The sequence below is a fragment of the Anthonomus grandis genome, chromosome 3 (genome assembly GCF_022605725.1).
Source record: "Anthonomus grandis grandis chromosome 3, icAntGran1.3, whole genome shotgun sequence".
NCBI lineage: Eukaryota > Metazoa > Arthropoda > Insecta > Coleoptera > Curculionidae > Anthonomus > Anthonomus grandis.
Genome location: NC_065548.1, coordinates 27,796,132 through 27,820,265, shown reverse-complemented (window position 1 = coordinate 27,820,265; position 24,134 = coordinate 27,796,132). Strand labels below are relative to the sequence as shown.

At 31.6% G+C, this 24,134-nt stretch overlaps 1 protein-coding gene across 2 annotated transcripts in view; it reads right to left on the bottom strand.

Moving 5' to 3' along the window:
* Positions 1-24,134, bottom strand: part of LOC126734498 (uncharacterized) — a 159,244-nt gene that overhangs the window by 125,749 nt on the left and 9,361 nt on the right. For both annotated transcript variants that reach the window (XM_050438153.1, XM_050438155.1), the window contains exons 2-3: positions 4,282-4,421; positions 3,699-3,873 (exon numbers count right to left, since the gene is read on the bottom strand). In XM_050438153.1, the coding sequence (XP_050294110.1) occupies positions 3,699-3,873; positions 4,282-4,421 (315 nt within the window). The remainder of the gene's footprint in view (positions 1-3,698; positions 3,874-4,281; positions 4,422-24,134) is intronic.

Sequence of the window (24,134 nt, the reverse complement as noted above, 5' to 3'; positions counted from 1 at the left end):
CCTCAAAGTTCAGGTTGGGCTTTATTGAAGTAGCTTACCGCATGAAACAGTTAAAAGCATTTCGACAGAAGAGGATTTAGAAGATATGATGAAGGAAAATTCAGAAAACAGCTTCGAGGAAAGCGACATTATCGTAAAAAATATTCCAAATGAGACAGAACCAGATTCAGAGATCTTTAACATTGATGACATTTGTCTTGCAGGATATTGTTGTGAGAGAAGAAGGTCCTTGTAATGGGCATCAAAGTATTTCCGAAGTGGTAGTAATGGATCAGGACAATGTCGAAGAGAATAATTATATGAATGGTAATATTATTTTACAGACAAAGCATGAAATAAATCAGGTTGAAGAATTTTAAAGTTTTTTGGGTAATTGGTTAACTTCGGGGTCAACGATTATTAACTGTATAACCGAAAATGAAAATGTTTTTAATAAAGAAAATGGGGCAAATCCTGTGACGAAAGCGACGCGATATGCAATCTTTCTGAAAAGGAAGAATTAATAAAAACACAAAGAATGAAATGTACAATTGACCAACTGGCCCAAATAACTAAAATAAAATTCAAAGATTTGCAAGTGGGGGAGCATATATCTGTGGAAGTTCCAAAATTTGATAAGGTCCCCTTGACCCAAAAGGGGTACTAGGAAATATTCTGGATATACAAAATGGGGTATACCAGATAGGTACAGAGCATGCTCGCCTTAATCGATGGTTTTCCAGAGACGAATTAAATCCAGTTGGCAATTCTAACTTTAATCCGTTCGTCACACCAGATGTTAATAATATCTCTCTAAGGGAAGCGGTTTCTAAGGTTTCCCAATTTGGAGGACAAGGTTTTAAGAAATGTCAATGCAAACCTAGTAAACTGCAATGCTGCACTAAGAGATGCCTTTGTTTTAAGGCTTGCGAAAAATGTACCTTTAGGTGCCATTTTAGTGGTCCATGTTCCAATAAATGAACTTTTTTTTCATCAACGCTTATTTTGTTTTTTTTTTATTTAAGTATGCTTATGTATACATATAACATAATAAGAATATTAAATGTTTATTTATTTTTGTATTTTTAGTGTTTTTTATTAATAAATAATAAATTTTTATTCATTTGTTTATTCATAAAATAAAGCGTATTAACATATTCATCTAACTGTCTTATAGCTACAAGGACAATTTTTTATCTGCTTAGTGCTGCCAAATATGTTTTATAAAACGCCTAGTCGTTTTATAAAACGACAGCTTTTATAATCTGGCTACAACATATATAAAGTGTGCTCGGAAGTTCCGCAACGATTTGACTTGGACCCGCTTCTCGTTTTATTATTTATAAATGGTCTTGCCAAATTACTGTCTTATCAGTACTGTTTGCGGAAGATAATCTGCAATTTCTTTTCAACCTTCGTCAAACACAAAAAAAAGCTTTCTGGCGGATAAAAATCTAATGAGTATCATAATTCAATCAATAAAAGATAACAAGATACAAAAAGATAACAAAGATACAACAGAGGAAGGTTTGGAGCTTTACAGCTTTCAGTAATGGAAACTACCTACTAGCAAGACATGTATATAAAGAAGAATCGATTAAAAATAGTTACTGAAGATGATTGCGAATTCCTTCAGGTAAATCTTAATAAAGTTGAGAATTGGTGCAATGTCAATAGACTATATTTAAATGTTAATAAATGCTCTCATTTTCTAGAAAACTGTTGCCGATTAATTTCAACTATAGAGCAAATAATGTTGTGTTAACCAAAGTGGATGAGGCAATCGATCTGGAAATTACTTATGATGCGAAATTAAGTTTCGCCAAGCATATAGCAAAAATAGTTTCTGATTCTCCCAAATTGTTGGGTTTTATTTATCGAGACTGTCGGCATTTTGAAAATATTAATACTCTAAAACTACTTTTCTTATTTTACTTACGCTCAAAATTAGAATATGGATCTCTAATTTTGTACACAATTTATAACTACCTGATCGATGATATTGCATTCAGCGCAAGCTTATAAGGTATCTCTGGTTTAGAAAGAAAGGTGTCTTTCCGGCAAGAGGTTTGGATAGTCAATTATACTTATAAATAAATTTAATATTATACCCTTAGCAAAAAGGAGAGAAATTATTTTCATAAAATTCTGATATAATCTTGTTAATAAGAAGATTGACTGTCCCATCCCATCCTTTTGGCTGGATTATATTGTCGGGTACCAGAAATAAACTCTAGGCATTTTAGGTTATTTTATGTAAATTCCGCTAGGACAAATATTTTGTTTAAATCCCTTATTAATATAATGCGTCAGAATTATTAATAATAATTTACATGAACGGTGCGATATTTTTGTTGACTTATATAAAAATATGTATTATAAGCAGTTTTAATTTTTTTCTATTTTATACAGGGTTGCGAAAACCGCAAAGCTATATCTTAAAAAATGACAGAGATACCTTGCAATCTCATCCAAAGTGGGACACAGTGTACATCTTTATATTATTGTTATGAATATGATTGAACTGTTTTGTCAATGATCCAAATATTTCTATATTAAATTATATTTCTGGCAGGCTTTTTTTGAGATTCTAGAGTATTTAATTAATATAGACAACTGATTGAGTGATCGTAATGAGTTATTCAAATCAAATCAAATATATTACCTAAAGTATTCAACATTATATATCTTGTTCAACTCTAAGCATCTAGGCATCACTAAAGGTATTATTTATTTTAAGACCCTGCTGTCTTTTAAAAATAACTTTCTTTTCATAGCTTTAGTGCCATACCTCTAATACCATAATGGTTTAAAGTTTGGAGAAGATATGTATGTGGTATGGTATCAAAAAGTATTTGGCCACTTGTGAAAATTATAGTTATATTATGAATTAAAGGACTTGAAACCAATTCACTAGTTAATTTGGGTATTTTAGTAGAGATATGGTCTAAACCTGATGATGAATTATTTGTTAAAATTTCTATGTGTTTAATATTTTTTTGTGAAGAATTTTATCCTTCATTTGTACACATATATTTATAAAATAATCACTGCAAAAATTAGCCATATATTTATTTGTTTCAAAAGTGTCATTGTTACTGTTATTAATATTAGCAGTAGGCGAGCCTTTTTCCCTTTTGTTAGTAGCATCATTTATTATGTGAATTTTTTTAAATATTGCTATTAATTGAAACTTGAGTTTTATAATAGTCAAATTTACATTTCATAATGAAATTTTTCATTACTTTCTGTATTATTTGTATTTCTAGTTGCAATTCTTGATTGTTGTTTTCTTTTACATTTCTTTTCATTTTATCTCTTTTTCGTTTTGCATTGATTCATTCTGTTGGAATCCATTCTTTTATTTGATGGGACTTTCCTGGGATTCAGCCTCTCAATTCTACATAAATTCATGTGTACGTTAAACTAGGTGATAAACATGTGACAGGCAATTTCCACATCATTTGATTGTAATATGAGTGACCAGTAAAATACCAGTGGTATTTTAAGTTTTTTAGTTATTAACTTACCAATTCAATAATTATCACTGAGGAAAACACCACCATAAAATATATTTTTTTATAATTATAATTTTCAACATGAAAATTAAAGAAGATTTTATGCAAATTTAAAATTACTGTTAAATGTTTATAAAATAACTTATACTTATTGATAATTATATCAGAATAGTGCAATTAATGTAACAATATTAAACTTACCAGCCAAATTAGGTAACACAGCTGCTTTTGGTTTGGTAGGTGTTGTAATGAAAGAGAGATTATCCAAATTTTTAAGAGTCCCTGAAGAAAATTTGTAATATGATACCACGCCGAGAATGTAGAAGTTTGGCAAAAATATAGTCTGCATGTCTGCAATAGAAACTGGAGTTTGTTCCTTGAAAAAGAGAAAATAAAAACTTAGTTAATAATAAATTATTGGTATTACTATTAAAATGCCTTAATCACATGTTATTTGTAATGAAATTATTCAGCAACTCAGGACATATTTTTCAATCAGTTGAAATAGTTTCCTGTTATACTGAGAATTAACTTTAAAACAAATTTAAGAAACCATGGTACGATTCCAAGCATTTTTTTTATATAATATTACAAGTACATTGATGGTCGTAAGTATGAAGAGTTTGTGTTATCTCTTTAATACATTTCAGATTATTATTTGCTTAAAATAATTTTTTAAACTTTTGATGACGCTCCAAACTGGTCGCAAAATATAAAACTAATATTATATTGTATAACTGAAAAATGTATGGAGCTAAATAGAAGTAAATTTTACAGTTCTTACCTCTGTAATAACTGAGTCCTTGGAACAAACTGGGCAGTTAACTTTATTATTTTTTAATCCTTGAAATATGCATTCTTGGCATACTGTGTGACTGCATTGGAGAATCAAGGGAACTTTTCCTGAAAATCTTGAATGTGCATCTAAAAAAAGGAACATGTGAAGTACAATAAAATGAAGATATTTGTTTTTAAAAGTAAGCTGTAATTCTAAATGAGATTTCACACAAGGAATGGCAAGATTATAGCCTAAATTCACAAGATTTTCAAAACAAATTCTAATTGAACCAATATTACAGATCTTTTAAACCACCTATTAAGAACTGAAGCCTTCCAGTTCCCTCCAAAATTTTATTATCAATAAAGATCTCTTAAAAATCCTGTCAAAAATTGACAGATTGATTTTTTTTTGAGTCAAGTATCACTAATCTAGATTTATATACATGTATGAGATCACATGTATCAGATATGAGAGTATGTATGCATCAGAGGCATGAAAAAAAAGCTGCAGATCAATATTGATTGCAACAGAATTTAATAAAGCTGACCTCAACATTTTGCTCAATTGAACTGGTTAATCGTAAATCTTCTCACAAGGCTAATCAAATTTAATCTCCTTCAAATCAGAATTTTAATGTAAATATTCAATTCATTTATAAATTTGGTTTTTAAATATTAACTTTTACAGATTATCATATATGCTTGATTGCTTTGTAGAATTGAGAATTGTAAGTAATATGAGTTTTTACAAGTATGTTTAACTTTCTGTTAAATTGAGAGCTGACTGAACGCATCATTGTTTTCTGAAGCATAATAAGTATAAAAGATGAATATGAAAATGAACCTTATTCCTTAAAACAATCAATTATTAAACTATCTTACCACACTCTCCTTATTAATATTGCTAATTTTTTTCATGGACTAAGAAAGAAAAAATTTTGTGTAGGAGCATGCAGATGCTGAGATTCAACTCAGAACCTAACAATGAGGTTTTAAAGCAACTATATTCAACTGTTTTTAAAAATAAAATAATATTCAATATTTGATACGAAAAAATCTATAATAGTATTTAAATAATTCTGCTGTTCAGATATATCTTATCAATATAAGTCTACTAAAGAATAGATCTTTAATAATTCCATTTTGGCCTCAATCAATTGTTAAAAAAGGGTTGCGCGTTTTCATACAATCAGGCATGAAATAGAAGGATTTATCAAAAATTATCTGATATAACATTTCTTAAAACAGAGCAGACATAAGAGAGAATTAAATCTCCCCATTCAACGTTACATTCATGGCTGCTATTGCACTATGACAAACATGCCCAAGAAAAGCATATAGTAAATTTATTTTAGTGGTCAAAAATATATGTAAGTAATAATTGTAAAACTTGTTACATTTAAAACAACATAATGTAAATTAAAGCCCTGGATGATGATTGCTTTAATATACTCTCTTAAACAAAGAGATTCAACTCAAAAATGCTATTATCAGACAATACACAATTCCACTTTCAATTGACAAAGCTAGATTGGATTGGATTTTAAAAATGCTAGATCAGTAATAACTTAAATTACAGAGAAGCCCAAAAATAAATTCTAACCTACAAATGTTCATTATGTCAGTTTGCCGAGAGATACAGTAAAAATTTTGTTTACATAATATTCCTACATAAAATTCTCAAGCTAATCAGATGTTATGAGTTTTAAATGCATCAATGAAGCTAACACACCCAGAATGGATAACATTAACAGTTATCAGTATCCATCATTTTATGCAATGTATATGTTTATATGCTATTTATATACAGTGCATCCCAAAAGTTATGTCTAAATTCATTTAAAATTCAGGGGTGTGTTCGAAAAAAAAAACAAAAAAAACGCTCGGACTTGTCGATTTTTATTTCAAGTTGCGCATTTTTGTACGTGAAGTTTGTATATACAGAGCTGCTCAAAAATAAATTACGACCATCAACTTCATTTTTTCAAATGAAAGCACCTTTTTTTTATTTCATCTTTGAATTTCGCGTGGAATTCTACGTATTTTTCATGCATCATGTACTAAAGTCAACAGTTATCGAAAAAAAGACGATTCATGTAACAAATAAAAAATGAACAAAAATTAAGTTAAATGTTCAAAGCTCAAGGCGATCAATAAAGTCTCGTTGCACATTTTCAATCATTTCCGGAGTTATGGTGCGCACTTCTCTTGCGAATTCTCTCTTTCAAGTCGTCTAGATTATTTGGCCTATTAACAAATACCTTCGACTTGAGGTATCCCCACAAAAAAAAGTCCATTGGTGTTACGTCAGGCGACCTAGCAGGCCATTCGATGGGTCCTTTCCTTCCTATCCACCGATTGGGAAAGGTTTCATCCAAAAATGTACGCACAGTGGCAGCATAGTGCGGAGGAGCGCCATCTTGCTGGAGAATTAGTTCTTCGTCAGGATAGTCTGGGTCCAATGTATTTGGAAATAAAGCTAGTAATGCTGGAACTAATTCAAATTGGAGAAAATCGAGATACACTTGTCCCGTTAAAGTCTATTCAAAGAAAAAGGGATCTATTACTCTGCCGCGTACTATTCCACACCACACATTTAGTTTTTGAGGGTACTGGGTGTTTACCTCCAGCATCCAATGCAGATTTTCTGTTGCCCAATATCGACAATTTTGTCTGTTCACAATACCATTCAAACAGAACGTGGCTTCATTGGAAAAAATAATATTTGTTACTAAATTATTATTTAGATTGCACATGTTTTGTAAGCGTTCACAAAACTCATTTCGCCTATCGAAATCGTCATCAAATAACTCTTGCACAGGAATAACTTTGTAGGGGTGATATTTGTGCTTTTTAACTATTCAGTGAACTATAGACTTCGCCGTGTAAATTTGCCCCAATCTGCCACAGAGGAGTGCATGGATTTTCTTCCAAAGAAAGAAAAACGTCAAGTTGTTCATTTTCATCTCGAGCAGGACGACCAGATTTCGGCAGATCTCTAACATGACCGACTTCTCTAAATATAGCTTCTATTCTACTCACCACCTTTTAACATATCGGAGGACGATCAGGATGGATTTCATTAAATAATTGAGCAGCTTCTCTCTGAGTATGTGTTCTATCACCAAACCCAACCATGCACAGAATTTCTATTTTTTCTCGTTCCGTTAACTTTACCATTGTGAAAACCGCAACTTTGCTCGTACACTTTACACTTGACAATGAAATGACTATGACTATGAATGACTATGAAAATACACGGTCACCAGCCAACAATAAAAAAACACGAATGAATGAAATTTTGCTCTGTATAAAAATTCTCAGAGATAAGGTGATTCGTAAGGTGAACTTCAATAATAATATTTGGTCGTCTTTTTTGCGATAACTGTTGACTGTAGGTATAGGACATGATGCATGAAACATACGTAGAATTCCACGCGAAATTCAAAAATGAAATTAAAAAAAAAGGTGCTTTCATTTGAAAAAATTAAGTTGATGGTCGTAATTTATTTTTGAGCAACCCTGTATATACAAACTTCACGTACAAAAATGCGCAACTTGAAATAAAAATCGACGGGTCCGAGCGTTTTTTTTTCGAACACACCCCTAAATTTTAAATGAATTTAAACATAACTTTTGGGATGCACTGTATATATATTAAAAAAAAATCGTTTAAAGTGTAAATAAGCCTTGCTTAATAGAATTTTTATCAGTTCAAGTTTAAAAGTTAATAATAAGAAATTAATTCCTCTTAATAATAATATCCTTTATTTGCCAGCAAAATCGTCTACAGGACGACAAAGCAACGTCATACAAAGGAGAATTTCATAGGATACATTAATTTTTCTTATCTAGAATTCATAGAGGCAATAGCCATATTATATAAACAAAATTTAAAATAAATATTCTAAATATCTAACATAAGTTACAATTATTATCTAAGAATAAAATTGAAAAACATTTAATCTGCAACCAGTGGTAAACAACTTTTTTAAATTGGACTGTAGAGTCAATGCTTCTAATATCAGCAGGTAGCATTCTATAAGCCCTGATGGCCATATAATGAAAACCCCTTGCCTAGTAAGCTAAATAATTATGCAATGGAATGCGGAGATCGCTTCTATGTCATGTAATCATAGTCACATCCTCAGCATAGTTTATAATATGTTTCTCCCAATTTAAATTGGGGTCAATGTGTTCCTAAGAATTTAATACTATTGGCTAAAGGGATTGACTGCCCACCAGACCACACAAGTAGAGATTCTGAGACAACAGTGGCCTTCGAAAAATTAATCAACGCCGTTTTACTAGAGTTCAAAGACAACTTACTGTCCAGACACCAGGTCCTCATGCGCTCCATTGCGGTTGAGCAGCCCCGTGAAAGATCACTGTCCTCCTGGCAACTATAAGTAATGTGTCGTCGGCGAATTGACAAATCATATCAGAAGGGAACAGCTGGTTTGCCTGACCATTGACATATAATAGGAAGAGCACAGGTCCCAAGATTGAGCCCTGAGGCACACCTCTTCCTATAATTTGGGGGCGGGAAAACGTTGGTGAGCCGGAATGTGTCATACAAAGTATTTGTTCTCTTTGATCTAGATATGAACTGAGTAATTTAGATGCTGCACCCCTGATGTTATACCGTTCCAGAATGTCCAGCAGTAAAGAATGGTTAATTGTGTCAAACGCCTTAGACAAATCGAAATACAGTCCAGTCACAGTGGCCTTTCTTCCAAGATTCTCCATGATATATTGTATTGCACTAAGGTTTTTTTTAACATTTCCGTCGATCTTTTGGGAACGAATCCGTATTGGTGTATATTTATTATTTGATGGTGATTTAAATAATTCATAACTATTTGATAGATAACCCTTTCAATTACCTTCGATAAGGATGGTAATATGGATACGGGCTGATAGTTAGCAATATTCGTTTTTTCTCCCTTATTAAAAACAGGCACTACTTTTGCCCGCTTAAGAGCAGAAGGGAAAATTTGGGTAGCAAGACTCTCATTAATCACATTGGAAATGGGTCTGGCTAAGAGAATCCCAACAAACCTTAAAACGAATACCGGAATTTAATCCAAGCCAGAGGAAAATTTATTTGGAAGGTTCATCAATATCTTAAAGATATCCTGAGAATTAACAGGATTGAGAATTATGGTTAGAACTGTGTTACTTACCAATACAAAATTGATAAAATGATACTACCAAGATCAACCCACTTCAAAGACTTGAAAGTCATTTTTGATAGCTCACTTTCATTTAGTTTTCATATCGAAGATATCATAAAAAGAAGTTATAAAATGCTGGGTTTTGTTATCAGGAACTCTCCATTCTTTGAGAATATCTCTAGCATTAAACTCCTGTACTTTACCTATGTTCGTTCAAATTTGGAATATTCTTCCCAAGTCTGGTCGCCACATTATCAAAACCATATCAAGAGCTTGAAAATATACAGCTAACATTTCTTAAATTCCTTTGGTTTAAATGCGAAAGAGTGTGCCCGGAAATCGGCTTCTCACATGATCGTTTGCTTGAAAGATTTCAGGTAAAATCTTTACAGGAAAGAAGGGATTCGGCAGATTTACAGTTCTTACATAAATTAATTAATAGCGTAATTGACTCGCCAGAGATCTTGCAACTTCTAAATTTACACACTCCTCGGCTATCAGCTCGCAGTTCTCAAACTTTTTACCTTTCAATACCTCAAACCAACATTACAAAATTTTCGCCTATACGTAGAGCTTGCAATACATACAACTATATACAGAATCAATGCGATATATTTAACTGTAGCCGTAATTAAATTCGCTTAGTTTAGATAATCTTGTTTTCTTCTTTTTATATATTTATTAATAATTTATCATATCTGTAATATTAATTTTATGTTGATAAGATGATTTCATGTTTATATACATCGTTTCCACTCTATTATTGGAGTTTCTCTATTGAGTGATGTAAGTAAATAAATAAATAAATAAATTATGCAAGTCATGTATATTGAAGTTACGGCTTTGTTGATGGTCAAGAGTAAAATGTTGAGCAAATAATTCAGTGATTAAAGCTGGGTTTTCAATGGACTGACCATCTTCTCTTAAAACAATATTGTTGTTTTTTATAAGAGGAGATGTAACATTCATATTGTTTCCTTTCACGTTTGTATGTAACGTAGTGTTTCTTAGAATTAGTATATTTGTACCAAACATAGAGATCTTTTATGTAGTTAGAATATCTTTTTATCTCTGGTGTAATCCAGGTTGGCTTCTTATTTTTCAACCTAGTTGTACACATTGGACAAGCCAAATCAAAATAATAGAAGAGAATATGAAAGAAAGTATTAAATTTTCCTTCAACTCCTTCAGCAGAATAGACTTCCTCCCATGCCTCAGACATCAGCATATTGTAAAATCGATTCCTGTTGTGTGTCGAGAATTTTTGTCGCTTCACAACCATACCACATTCGGTAACCTCCATCTGTCTCTTAAAAACAAAAATTTGAGGATAATGATCAGACAGATTTGAAACAAGGACTTCAGAAGATATGACAACACTTGGATTCATAATTGTAAAGATGTTGTCCAACTGAGAGGCACAATAAGCAGTGATTCTAGTGTTGGAGTTAATGTGAGGTATTAGACCAAAGGTCTGCATTAGTCCAAGCAAGGCCGTCACGCCATGGTCATCAGGATTACTAAAGTTAAAATTAAAGTCTCCTAAAATAATAAAAGAAATTTTGTTTATAAAATTATACACCTCATCAAGTAGGTTAGCAAGATGTGGAGAAAAAATTGGCTGTTACCACTAGGTGATCTGTAAACACAAACAACTATTATGGAACTATTGTTATTATTAACAATTTTAGAAATCCAAAATTCAAAGTCTTTTTCTGTGCCAGTCTGTAGCCTGTTTACTTCCTCTACTTAAACATGATCACTGAGATCATCTTTATAAAATATAGCAGTGCCACCACCTTTTGAACAAGAGCGACCATAGTAACTTGAGAGGTTATACCCATGTATCTTTACAAGTGTTATGTCCTGGTTTTTTTGCCAATGTTCAGTAATTGTAAGAATGTCAGGTGATAGTGTAGCCACCAGAACTTCGAGCTCCGGAACTTTATTGTTTAAGCTTTGCACATTGTAGTTGAGTAGCTTTAGTGCAGAATTACTGTAAGTATTTGTATTTGGTGACAAGTATTCTGCATCAGAATGGTGAGACCCACACTGAGAATAGTTTTCATGCTTCTTATGATGCAAGTCCCGTATAGCATCTGTTAGGTTAAACACCAAACTCCACATGGTCAGAAATTCTTAACATACATCTCTTTAATTAATCTCTAAAATTCTTATCAATTGTATATCTCTTCCACTCAGATTTTGTTGTCTTCGGTAGATATTATTTAATGGTTACATTTTCTGGAACGGTATCAATGTGATACCGTTCCAGAACGGAACAGACCGAATATAGTTCCATCCTCCACATGCGTTCCTAAGTTTTCTCTTTTTCAAAAAAAAATATTTTTCAAGTCAATATATTTTTAAATAGTCAACCTTTGTAATGTTTTTAAATTTTATTATTAGAACTTAGCCTGCATTATTTATGTTTTTATTTTAAGTATTTCTTACAAATGTGAATGACAAATGATGAATGTGAATATATGCCATCAAATCTGTGATTGTTCCAATTTTTTTTTTATATTGTCATATTGTCAATGGTTAAATATTTTAACATAGAAATGGTCGTATCTCATCACCGTTAATAAACTATTATTATTATTATTATTATTATTATAAAGTCGTTGATTTAAGAATAGTACTAAAATTAGGATTAAATTAATAAGTTTAAAATTAAAATAGTTAGAGCTAAGTAAAATAAAAAGTAAAAGACACACCACTTAACAATAACTACACCAACAGACACAGACTTATCAAACTAGGTATATATAAAAAAAAAAACCTGCTTGCAACAGACAGTTAAAACCAAACAGATTAAGCTTATCTGAATGAGTTATGTATTCACCCACTGAATAAAAAGGGTGCTGAACAAAAAACCTCTTTGATATTGGCTTGAACTGCCTGTACCCCTGTATCTTCTCAATTTTATCGGGTAATGTATTGTATATTTTGACACACATATAATAGAGCCTCATTTCATACATGGTTGTCTTATGTCTAGGCACTGCAAAATTTAATCTTTGTATGGTCTTATTACTGTTAATATTTAATCACATTTTTTTTGAAAAAGATGTTAATATAATTTAATAGTGTTACCAACAATTCCAAAAATAACTGAAAACTGTCTGATGGTGAGCTATATGAAGTTAAAACTTATAAATTAAAATCAGTAAGATGTACAGCACAACATTCAAGGCATTTTTCTATACAAAACACAGTAACATCATAAGTTAAAACATTAAAACATTGTTTTACATGATTTATTACATAAAACCAATTTTACTGAATTTTCAGTAAATAATTCAAATAGACCAAATTTAAATCAATTGAGTATTACAAATTATAATGGTAGCATATTTGATATAAAGGGGGTAGGATAAAGACACCAACTTTGAAATACAAACTGACAAGAATCTTAGGTGGCATGCTCAAGCTGTGGTTCTCAGTAAAAGGCTTAGATGAGCTGAGAAAATTTCTAAGCAATAAACAAGTTATTTTCATTACAGTGTATTACATGATAATGCTGTTCCTGCACCAACTATAATGCACAATTACTTATTGAGGATCATATTTAGGATATTATTACCTATAAAGACTAGATTTTTTCATTGAACATTTATATTGTGACAGCTGAATTTTAAATGAAAATCTACATTATATTATATTAAAATAGTTTCGAATCATACTCCCAACACAACACAAATGGATGAAAAAATCAGATAAGGGAAATTGCTTAGTGATCATGGAAAGAGCATTTTATATATCCAAAGTTAAAACTTTTTTAACTGAAAACAACTTTAAACCACTAAAGTCCAGTCCTTTTAACTACTTTGTCAGAAAGACCTCCATTCTTATAAAACAATTTGACTGTTTTTTAGAAGAACATAATTCTCCGTATACCCTCTTATCCAGCAACCCTAGAACCCCACGTCTTTACGGCTTACCCAAGTTACATAAAATCGGCATTCCAAAAAGACCAGTAGTTAGTTTCACCGACACTCCAATTTCCTTTTTATCCAATTTTATCCTTAAATTGTTAAATAATTTAACAGCCTTCTGCCCTAAATTTGGTGTTAAAAATTCTACTATTCTTGTAAATAAACTAATAGACTTACATTTCCTAATAATTATCTATTGGTTTCTTTTGATGTAACTAATCTTTTCACTACAGTGCCTAAATCTGAGTGTGAATATCATTAAAAATATCTTGAAGGACAAAATAAATAACAATAATCTTATTTCCCTAATAACATTACTTAACCACTGCCTTTCTCAAGATTTTTTCCTTTTCAATAATAAATTTTACCAACCGCCAGTTGGCCTGGCTATGGGCAGTTGCTTATCTGCATTTTTGGCAAAGGTCTTTATGGATCACTTGGAATCAAATTTTATAATGACTGATAACAATAAAGAAATTTTCAATTGGTACAGAGTACATATATGTCGACAATTGTCTCGGTTTCTTGAATTGTGACACAGTAGGAGCTCAGTTACTCTTAAACAAGCTAAACCAAATACATCCTAAGACTTCTTTCACACTAGAAATAGAAACAAATATTAATTTGAATTTTTAAGACTTAACAATACATAAACAATCAAATAGTTTAGAATTTTCAATATACTGGAAACCCACTCAAACAGATCACATAATTTAAAATGTTTCCAACCACCCTCACCAACACAAAATGGCTGCTTTTAATTGTTACATTCACTGTCTTTTAAGCATTCCTCTATCTCCTTCTAATTTTTAAAAATGAAATAAATCTTAAACAAATTGCTTATAATAAAAACTATGACCCCAAACTAATTAATATTTTAATCAGAAAAATCAAATTAGCTAAAATTAAAAAACAGATCTTTCCTGATGGTAAAAAAGATAGTAAATTCATATCTCTACTGTTCATTAATTCTCATCTAAATAAGAAAATCAACAATAGCTTCACTAAACATCAATCAGAATTATAAATTTCTTATAAAACTAAAAACAACTTGGGTTCGATTTTGATCAATACCAAGGATAAACTTGACACATTATCAAAGAATATTTACAGATTGCAGTCTGATTCTTGTGATTGTTCATATGTGTGACAAACTTGTAGACCCTTAAAAACATGCATAGCCGAGCACTTTGAATTTGGTGAACATATACAATTTAATAACCATAATTTCAGTCCAAAGTCCAATTCTAAAATTCTCCAACAAGTTACCTCTAAAAACTACAACCGACTAGATTTTCTTGAGGACATTTATATCACCAACAAGCTCATAAAAAATCCCTCTTATTTAAATATACAAGTAAACCTTAGCAGACCTTACATTCCATTACATAGGTCAAAGTCAAAGTATACTTTATTTGCTAAGTTTACAAACTTGTGCTAAAAGCTTCTTAATCCTAGAATTTATAATACTAGTATTTATTTGGTTATACAGGATACAGGACAAAAACAGAATACAGAATCGATTTTGATTGTACATAGAAGCATATTTTATATAATCAAAGAAAAAACCAAAAAAGAAGAAAAGAAAAGGCGAGAACCAATATAAAACAAGAATAATTTAAAAAAATAAATAAATCCGATCAACAGATATATAATTAATTTTTAATATTTAAAATGAGTCGCTAAAATACTCTTCAATGCTGTAGTAAGCTTTTGGTAATATTAATTTCTTTAGTTCTCTCCTAAAGTTGTTAAGGTCTGTAACAGTCCTAATCGAAAAAGGAACATGATTAAATATTTTACAAAAATTCTTTCATCAGCTACAAATGAAAGAAAGAAAGAAAGAAAGAAAGAAAATGTGCTATATTACGTAAGACAACAAAATCTTGTGTACAAGCATCCTAAAAACTAAAAAATTCCAAATTTACTTTAAATTTCAAATTTCAAACAAACATAACATCTAAAACACTTTACCATTACATTTACACACATTACCAAAATTAATCATAACAAAACAGATTGAGAAAAAAAAAAGCATCTTTTTGATAAATTTCATTAAAAAATAAGTAAAGCTGTCAATAAAACAGAATTTAGAAGAAGTAAATTAAATTATTTAACAGGAAACAAAACTAAAACACTAAAATGATGTCAGAGCACAGGTTAAAAGCATTGAAAAAATCGTCAAGGCTATAATATGCCCTGGATAATCAAAGTGATTTTAATTCCTTTTTGAATCTCTTAACTTCTAAAATTTGTCTGATACATAGAGGAACATGGTTGTAAATTTTTTTGCTAAGGTATATAAGTGAGTTCTTGGTGAGGGAGGATGTAGGGATTGGTAAGGGAAAATCGTTAACCTGGCGAGTCATATGACCAGTGTTAGAGGGAGGTTTAGGACATTTATGAATAAGAGTAGCTGTTTCTAAGATAAAAAGAGAAAGAAGAGTTAGGATTTTTTGAGATATAAAGAGAGGTTTACAAGAATCTCTTAACCCAGCGGAACATAGGTATCTAACTGCCTTTTTTTGAATCACAAAAATTATGTTTAATAATCCCTTGTTGCTTAAACCCCAAAAAGGCAAGCCATAACGAAGGTGGGACTCAATAAGAGAAAAGTACACTGAACGTGCAACTACCCCTCCCAGCTCATGCCCCGCCATTCTTACTGCAAAGCATCCAGAGGATAATTTTGATGCAAGATTTAGGATATGATCTTCGAAGCGAAGGCGACCATCAATGGTAATACCAAGGAACTTACAGCTTTCTTTGTTTTGCAAGGGGGAGTTTTCACTAAACATAAGGCCCTGAACGTCACACTTAAATCCCATAATAAAGGTTTTGCCCACATTAAATACAAGCCTGTTTGCAGCACACCACTCCGATAAAATCTTAAGATCCTTAAAAACCTGGGCTCTAACATTATCAGAATCTCTATGATTCCATAAAATGGTGGTATCATCAGCAAACTGAACCACTTTGCCCTGCAGTTTTAATGAACCCAAATCATTTACATAGAGCAAAAATAATAGTGGTCCTAACACTGAACCCTGAGGTACTCCAGTTTTAAGGGATCTGGAATCGGATAAACATCCAGATACTGTAACTCTTTGGGTACGATTAGACAGATAGGATTCCAGCCATTGCAATGCCACACCTCTAAAGCCATAATTATTGAGCTTAGACAGCAGTATTCCATGATCTACACAATCAAATGCCTTGGATAAATCGCAAAACATTGCCGCCGCGGACTCTCCAGAATTTAAGGACACATAGACACTCTCCAAAAAGCCGAAAACAGCGTCATGAGTCCCTTTTCCCGTTTGAAATCCAAACTGATTTGCAGATAAAATGCAATTATGTTGCAAAAAAGATAAAATTCTGATTTTTGCAAGTTTTTCAACTATCTTGGAGAGGGTAGATAATATAGAAATTGGACGAAAATTACAAGGCTCACTCACATCTCCACCCTTATAAAGAGGGATAACCACTGCCTCCTTCAAACATGCTGGAAAGATGCCATTATGAAAGGAATTGTTTATGGCAGAAGCTAAGGCATTCAATGCTGAGTCAGGCAAAAGGAGTAGTAATTTTGATGATATTCCATCAGCTCCAGCTGATTTATGGTTTTTTAAGCTTTTAATCGCATCTCTAACATCAGTAAGGCTAACAGGATAAAAGAAAAAAGAATTTTGAACTGACACTTGTTGAATATAATGCAAAGGATCAATATTAGTATTCACATCCTTGAGCAATAAATGAGGAATATTACAGTAATAATCATTTAAACTATTTGGTCTTACTTCTGGTTCTGAAACTTTCTTGTGAGAATGCCTGAAGTCATTTATAATTGACCAACATTCTCTCTGCCTATTTGAGGACATATTCAAGCGGTCACTATAATATTTAACCTTAGCTGCTTTTATCGTCTTTCTATATAGACTACGATATTTCTGATGATAAAGAATAATGTTTGCATTAGTTGTAAACTTGCACAGCTTAGCCAAAAAACGGAGGTTTTTAGCTGAAGTTTTGAGGCCTGCTGTGACCCATGGTTTCCTATTTTTCATTTTAAGCCTCTTTTTAGGAAAACACTGATTGATCTTGTCACATAGCACATGAAATAACAAAGTAAACGAGTCAGGAGCCATTTCAACTGCATTCCAATTAACCAAAGCTGCAGTAGAAGAAAAAGCATTAAAATTTGCTCTGCTGAAAATTCTTCCTATATAATGAGATGAAGGAAATACAGTGTTGCATGGAATCCTAGCGAGAATGGCTTCATGGTCAGAAATACCAGATGAGAGTACTCTACATGACACATCATTTAAATTTGTACACAAATAATCAATAGTAGTTGCAGAAAAGGATTGTGTACCATCCTTGTGGGTGAAAGAACATGCATCTTCAAGTCATAAGATTCCAATATACTTAAAAGGGATGTATGATATGATGGCAAGCTTACATCAGTGAAGTTAATATTAAAGTCACCAGCCAATATAACTATGGAGTGTAGAGACAATTGGGATAATAGAGAATCAAGTTTGTCCAGGAACATACGAATATCTCCTGTAGGTGGTCTATAAACACAAAGAACATATAAATTAAATCGCTTACAAAAACAAAGGGAGAATTCAAAAACCTTCTCCAACAGAAAGCTATCATACTTATTAATTTTACAGAAAAAAGCTTCAATTGTTTGTTTAACTAAAATAGCTGTTCCTCCATGTATGGAGTGTTGCCGACAAAAAATTGATATAGGAATATAATCAGATATTAAGAAACATTCGTTAGGCTTTAACCAGTGCTCAGTTAGTAATACAATATCAGGAAAATCACATGAATCAAGTAGAAGATGAAGCTCATCCATTTTATTTCTTAGAGACTGTATATTTAAAATAAAACTACTGAAACTTTTCACATGCTTATTTTCAATGTTATTTATAGAATGTGAGTGAGCTTCATCTTCTGTGTATTTATCTATAAAAAAGAATCCCTATCACAGTCAGTATCTAGAAGTCCAGATTGATTACTTGGTTTTATTGTGGACACATTTTTTGATGAAATGCTACTTTTGAAATGTTTTAAAATATGGGTATACAGTAATAATGCCAAATCTGATCCAAAGTTGCTGGCATGATTAGACTCTAAAATTCTATTTAGATTAATATTATTGGCGTGAAATATTCTATAGAGAGCCTTATTGCTATTATAAATTACATTATGGTTTGGATACATGTAAGGGCTTGTCATCACTAAACTATTGCTGTGTAAATGTATAAATTTTTTTAAAATATCGAATGATGAGCAAATACCATTTAACATTAAAATCAACATATCATTTTCTGTAAATTCCTTAACCATAGATGATGCAGTATAAATCAGTTCATTGTTTGTACTTCCTGGCTTCAGGAAACACTGGACTTTGTAGTTAGCTTCAAACTTCAGACGCAATTTCTTCAGGAACACTCTACTACAGTTTCCACCCACAAAAAGAAGCCTAGTACTATTAGTATTTCATTAGCCTAGAACTCGATTATCAACGGGTGAATTTGGCCTACATGGCAACTGTGTTGGATAATTTATATTAACGAATTTAGATATGTTTTGCTGTTCCTTTAATGCACAAATATCGGAATAGCAAGTATCTTTTTCAACTTCCAACACCTTTATCGACTGGATCATATTCTTATTCATCTTAGTTAAATCATTAACTTCCATTTGTAACATATTTATTTGCATCCTATAGGTTGCAGATTCATTTTCTAATGTTTTTATTGTTACAATTAAATTTTTATTTAAGGTATTTAACTCATTGATTCCTATATTGAAATTTATTTTTTCCTCTTCACATACTTTTAATAGTGACAGTAACTCACATTCTTTAGTTTTTAAATTTGTTAATTCAATTTTAAGTTCATCATTAAGTTTGTGTAGATTATCTAGGGAGGAAGAAAACTTCTTTTCGGCCTCTGACACTTCATCTTCAAACACCAAACTGTTTCTTCTCATTCTTTCTATATGCCTATCCTTTTATTTTAGTTCAATCAATAATTCATGAATCTTCTGCTCGTAAAACTTCTTTTCATTCTCATTTTCATTAAAATTTATTTGACATTTTTCTGAGCATAAAATTTTGTAGCCTCCCATTTTTATGGCATCAGAATTTCTATCCAAACAACTTGGGTGGAATATAGACATACAAAAGATGCAGCAATAATTTGAAAACTCCTTTTTTTGACAGCATTTGAAATTACGATTCATTTTAATAAATGAAATTCATTCATTTAAATAATGAAGGTTTACAAGAGACTCTCAGACAAACACCACACAGATACCGTAATGCTTTTTTCTAAATAGTAAAAATTATGTTAAGGAGTCCCTTGGAGCACAAACCCCAAAATGGCAACCCCATAACGGATATGAGAGTCTATTAAGGCGAAATAAACTGAACGAGCAAACAACCCCCTCAACTCATGCCTGGCAACCCTGACTGCAAAACAACCAGAAGAAAGTTTAGCAGTGAGGCCCAAAACGTGGTTGTCAAACCTTAAACTCTCATCACTGAAGAGGCAATCAACAATAATTCCCACCATGTAGTGGGCTCTGCTCATCAAACAAAAAACCCTCTACATTACACTTAAAGCCCAGAACAAAAGTCTTATCAACATTGAAGACAAGCTGATTCCAGATGCACCACTCTTTAATTTTGTGAAGGTTTTCTACTATGAGAGATCTGTCTACTTTTTGATCTTTGTTATGCCACAGAATTGTAGTATCATTGGCAAACTGAACCACTAGTCCATTCAATGAAAGAGAGCTTAAGTCATTAATGTATAATAAAAATAAAATAGGACCTAACACTGACCCTTGAGGTACACCACATTTAAGGTGTGCTATCCCTGATGAAAATCCAGATGCAACCACCCTCTAGATGGGGCCAGATAGGGATGACTTCAACCACCCCAAAGCCACTCCCCTAAATCCATAAAAATCAAGCTTTACAGCAGTAATCCATGAAGGCCTTGGACAGATTACAGAACACCACTGCTGCAGCCTCCTTGGAGTTCATAGATGTATACACACTTTCCAAGAATCTGAAAATGGCATCCTGCGTGCCCTTAGTTGACTGAAATCCATACTGATTAGGGGACAGCACATTGCATTTGGTCAAAAAAGAGTTTTTAAATACTGTTTGTCCTGTTTAGTATTGTCTAAATATTATGTATAATTTTCATACTATCAAATGTGTTCCCACTATGGAAAACTTCTGGGCTTAACTGACAAGTGAGTACATTTCATTCGTTCACCTTTAACTATGATGTTTTTTATGCATATAACACCCAACTCATTTCAGTTAGCACTGATGCGCTCTGCTAAGCTTTTAAAAATAAATTGCTCAGAATAGATCTAGTGATTAATTTGTGTTGAAACAGTTTTTAATTGAAAAATGTAGAACATTAGTGTCTCTGTTGTAAATGCAGCTCTTGTATCCTATCATGTATATTATTTGGAGAGATCAGTACACCCTAACTCCCTGCCACATTTATTTACAGTAATTTTATAAAAAGAAAAATTATGTACGAACAAAAAAAAATATATATATTATTACACTGTATCTATCTTAAATTAACGCCTAGGTGTTCATAACACACCTGTGTGCGCTGTTTCAAAAAAAAGTTGGTTCTATTTTCCGAATTATAATAAACTTGCTTAACTAACCTTAAAACTATTGTGATAAATCCTGCTCTCGATTTTATATTTTTTGTCCTAGTTTTAAGTGAAATATTTTTGTCCTTTTAGTCCTAAACACCTACGTCTCTCAACGATTGCATAACACTTGTTATTACATATTATATACAAGTATAAAAACTAACTATCCTACATTAGAAAATAGTGGCAAAATCTTGGTAATGGTTATGAACATACTTATTGCATTCCTTGCTAAATTTTGATTTATTTTTTAATTTTTTTAATGTGCAAGGCAGAAGATTATAGGTTTTTGCTGCTAAGTATACAAAGAATTTTAAATTTATATTTTTTAAACTGCTATGAATGTATAAATCACCTCTAGCCCTTGATCTTGTATTATGGATATGATTTATATGGTTTCTTATGTGAGTTTTAAAATGAATATATGTACATATTGTTGTAATGTATAATGTCCTTATATTAGTTGCTTGTTCTGTAAAAAGTTGATTTGTAGGGAGAAGCCTTGATTTGTTAAAAATAGTCTTCAAAATATATTTATGGACAATAGTTAATTTATATAAAGCATTGTTATATAATCCTCCCCATACTAAAATACCATATCTTAAAATTGACTCAGTGAGTGATTTATAAATTATAATAAGTTCCTTAATATTTAGAAACGTTCTAAGTATATAAAATTTATAAATCAATTTTTTTAGTTTATTTGCCAGATAATCTGCATGTACATGCCATTTAAGATTCTGATCCACATATATCCCGAGATACTAGTATGAGCTGTTTCCTTGATCTGATTATATCTATCAATAGAAAACTGAGAAAAATTGGGTCTATTTGCTGCAGTTAGTGAAAAGGCAATGTAGTTGGTTTTGGTGACGTTTAGACTTAGCTTAAATGTTTCCAGCCAATTTTTTACTTGATTAAGGCCTTCTATGGCATACTGCTTTGTTTGATCCCAGTCTGTACCATTAAAAAGTAATGCTGTGTCGTCTGCGTATGAAATAATTTCTCCATTATTAAGTTTTGTTTTAAGGAGAGAGTTTAAGTAAATTATAAACAGAACCGGGCCTAACACTGTGCCTTGCGGGACTCCTATCTGTATTACCTCTTCTTTGCTTAAAGTATTATTTATTTTAACAACTTGTCGTCTATTTTTTAAGTAATTCTTCATTAGAGTTATTGCAGTTCCTCTTACCCCATAATGTTCCAAAACTTCAAACAGTTTGTTATGTGGAACAGTATCAAATGCCTTAGCGAGATCTATGAAAACACCAAGGCACTTTCTGCTCTGGTTAAGATGATTAGTGACTGCTGAAATGAGTTTGTGTAATGCATCGGAAGTACTACAACCTGGTAAAAACCCATATTGATTTTCAGCCAAAATGTTATTAGTGACAAAGAAGCTCATTAATCTGTCTTTCAGACTTTTTTCAAATATATTCAGTATAATATTCAGTAATATCGGCCGGTAATTACTGACAACATTTTTGGGTCCTGATTTATAAATCGGAGTGACAACTATTAATTTAAAGCTTGAAGGTATATGTCCAGTCTTATAGATTTGATTTATGATGTGAATAAGTGGCTCTAGAATTTCTATGTGTGTTTGTTTAATCAGATTAGCCGATATACCATCAAAACCTGGGGAACTTTTATTTTTAAGGTTGTTAATGTGTTTTATTAGTTCATTATGGGTAATAGGTGTCAAATATATAGATTGTGTAATAGGGTTCTCCAGGCTATGTGGGTTGTGAGGTTGTGGGATTTTTTCTGCCATCTGAATACCAATATTTGTGTAATATTGATTACAAAAGTCAGCCATTTGATGTTCATCTTGGAAGTTTTCCCCATTTTCATTTTTTATTTTAATGTGAAGTTTTTCTGTCTGCTTTTGATTCGTTGCATCTCTTATTACTTCATACATTTTCTTCATATTATCTTTATTTTTATTAATCTCATTTCTATAATAATTTCTTTTTTGAATTGATATAATTTTATTTAAATGGTTTCTATAATTTTTATATTCATTTTCTAGTTCTACATTATAATTTTTTAATAGTTTTCGTTTTAGTTTGTCCCTATGTTTGATTGAGGCTATTATACCATTGGTAATCCATTTTTTAATTTCTCTATTATCCCAATTGTCTCTACACTCCATAGTTATATTGGCTGGTGACTTTAATATTAACTTCACTGATGTAAGCTTGCCATCATATCATACATCCCTTTTAAGTATATTGGAATCTTATGACTTGAAGATGCATGTTCTTTCACCCACACATATAACATCCTCATCTGCAACTACTATTGATTATTTGTGTACAAATTTAAATGATGTGTCATGTAGAGTACTCTCATCTGGTATTTCTGACCATGAAGCCATTCTCGCTAGGATTCCATGCAACACTGTATTTCCTTCATCTCATTATATAGGAAGAATTTTCAGCAGAGCAAATTTTAATGCTTTTTCTTCTACTGCAGCTTTGGTTAATTGGAATGCAGTTGAAATGGCTCCTGACTCGTTTACTTTGTTATTTCATGTGCTATGTGACAAGATCAATCAGTGTTTTCCTAAAAAGAGGCTTAAAATGAAAAATAGGAAACCATGGGTCACAGCAGGCCTCAGAACTTCAGCTAAAAACCTACGTTTTTTGGCTAAGCTGTGCAAGTTTACAACTAATGCAAACATTATTCTTTATCATCAGAAATATCGTAGTCTATATAGAAAGACGATAAAAGCAGCTAAGGTTAAATATTATAGTGACCGCTTGAATATGTCCTCAAATAGGCAGAGAGAATGTTGGTCAATTATAAATGACTTCAGGCATTCTCACAAGAAAGTTTCAGAACCAGAAGTAAGACCAAATAGTTTAAATGATTATTACTGTAATATTCCTCATTTATTGCTCAAGGATGTGAATACTAATATTGATCCTTTGCATTATATTCAACAAGTGTCAGTTCAAAATTCTTTTTTCTTTTATCCTGTTAGCCTTACTGATGTTAGAGATGCGATTAAAAGCTTAAAAAAC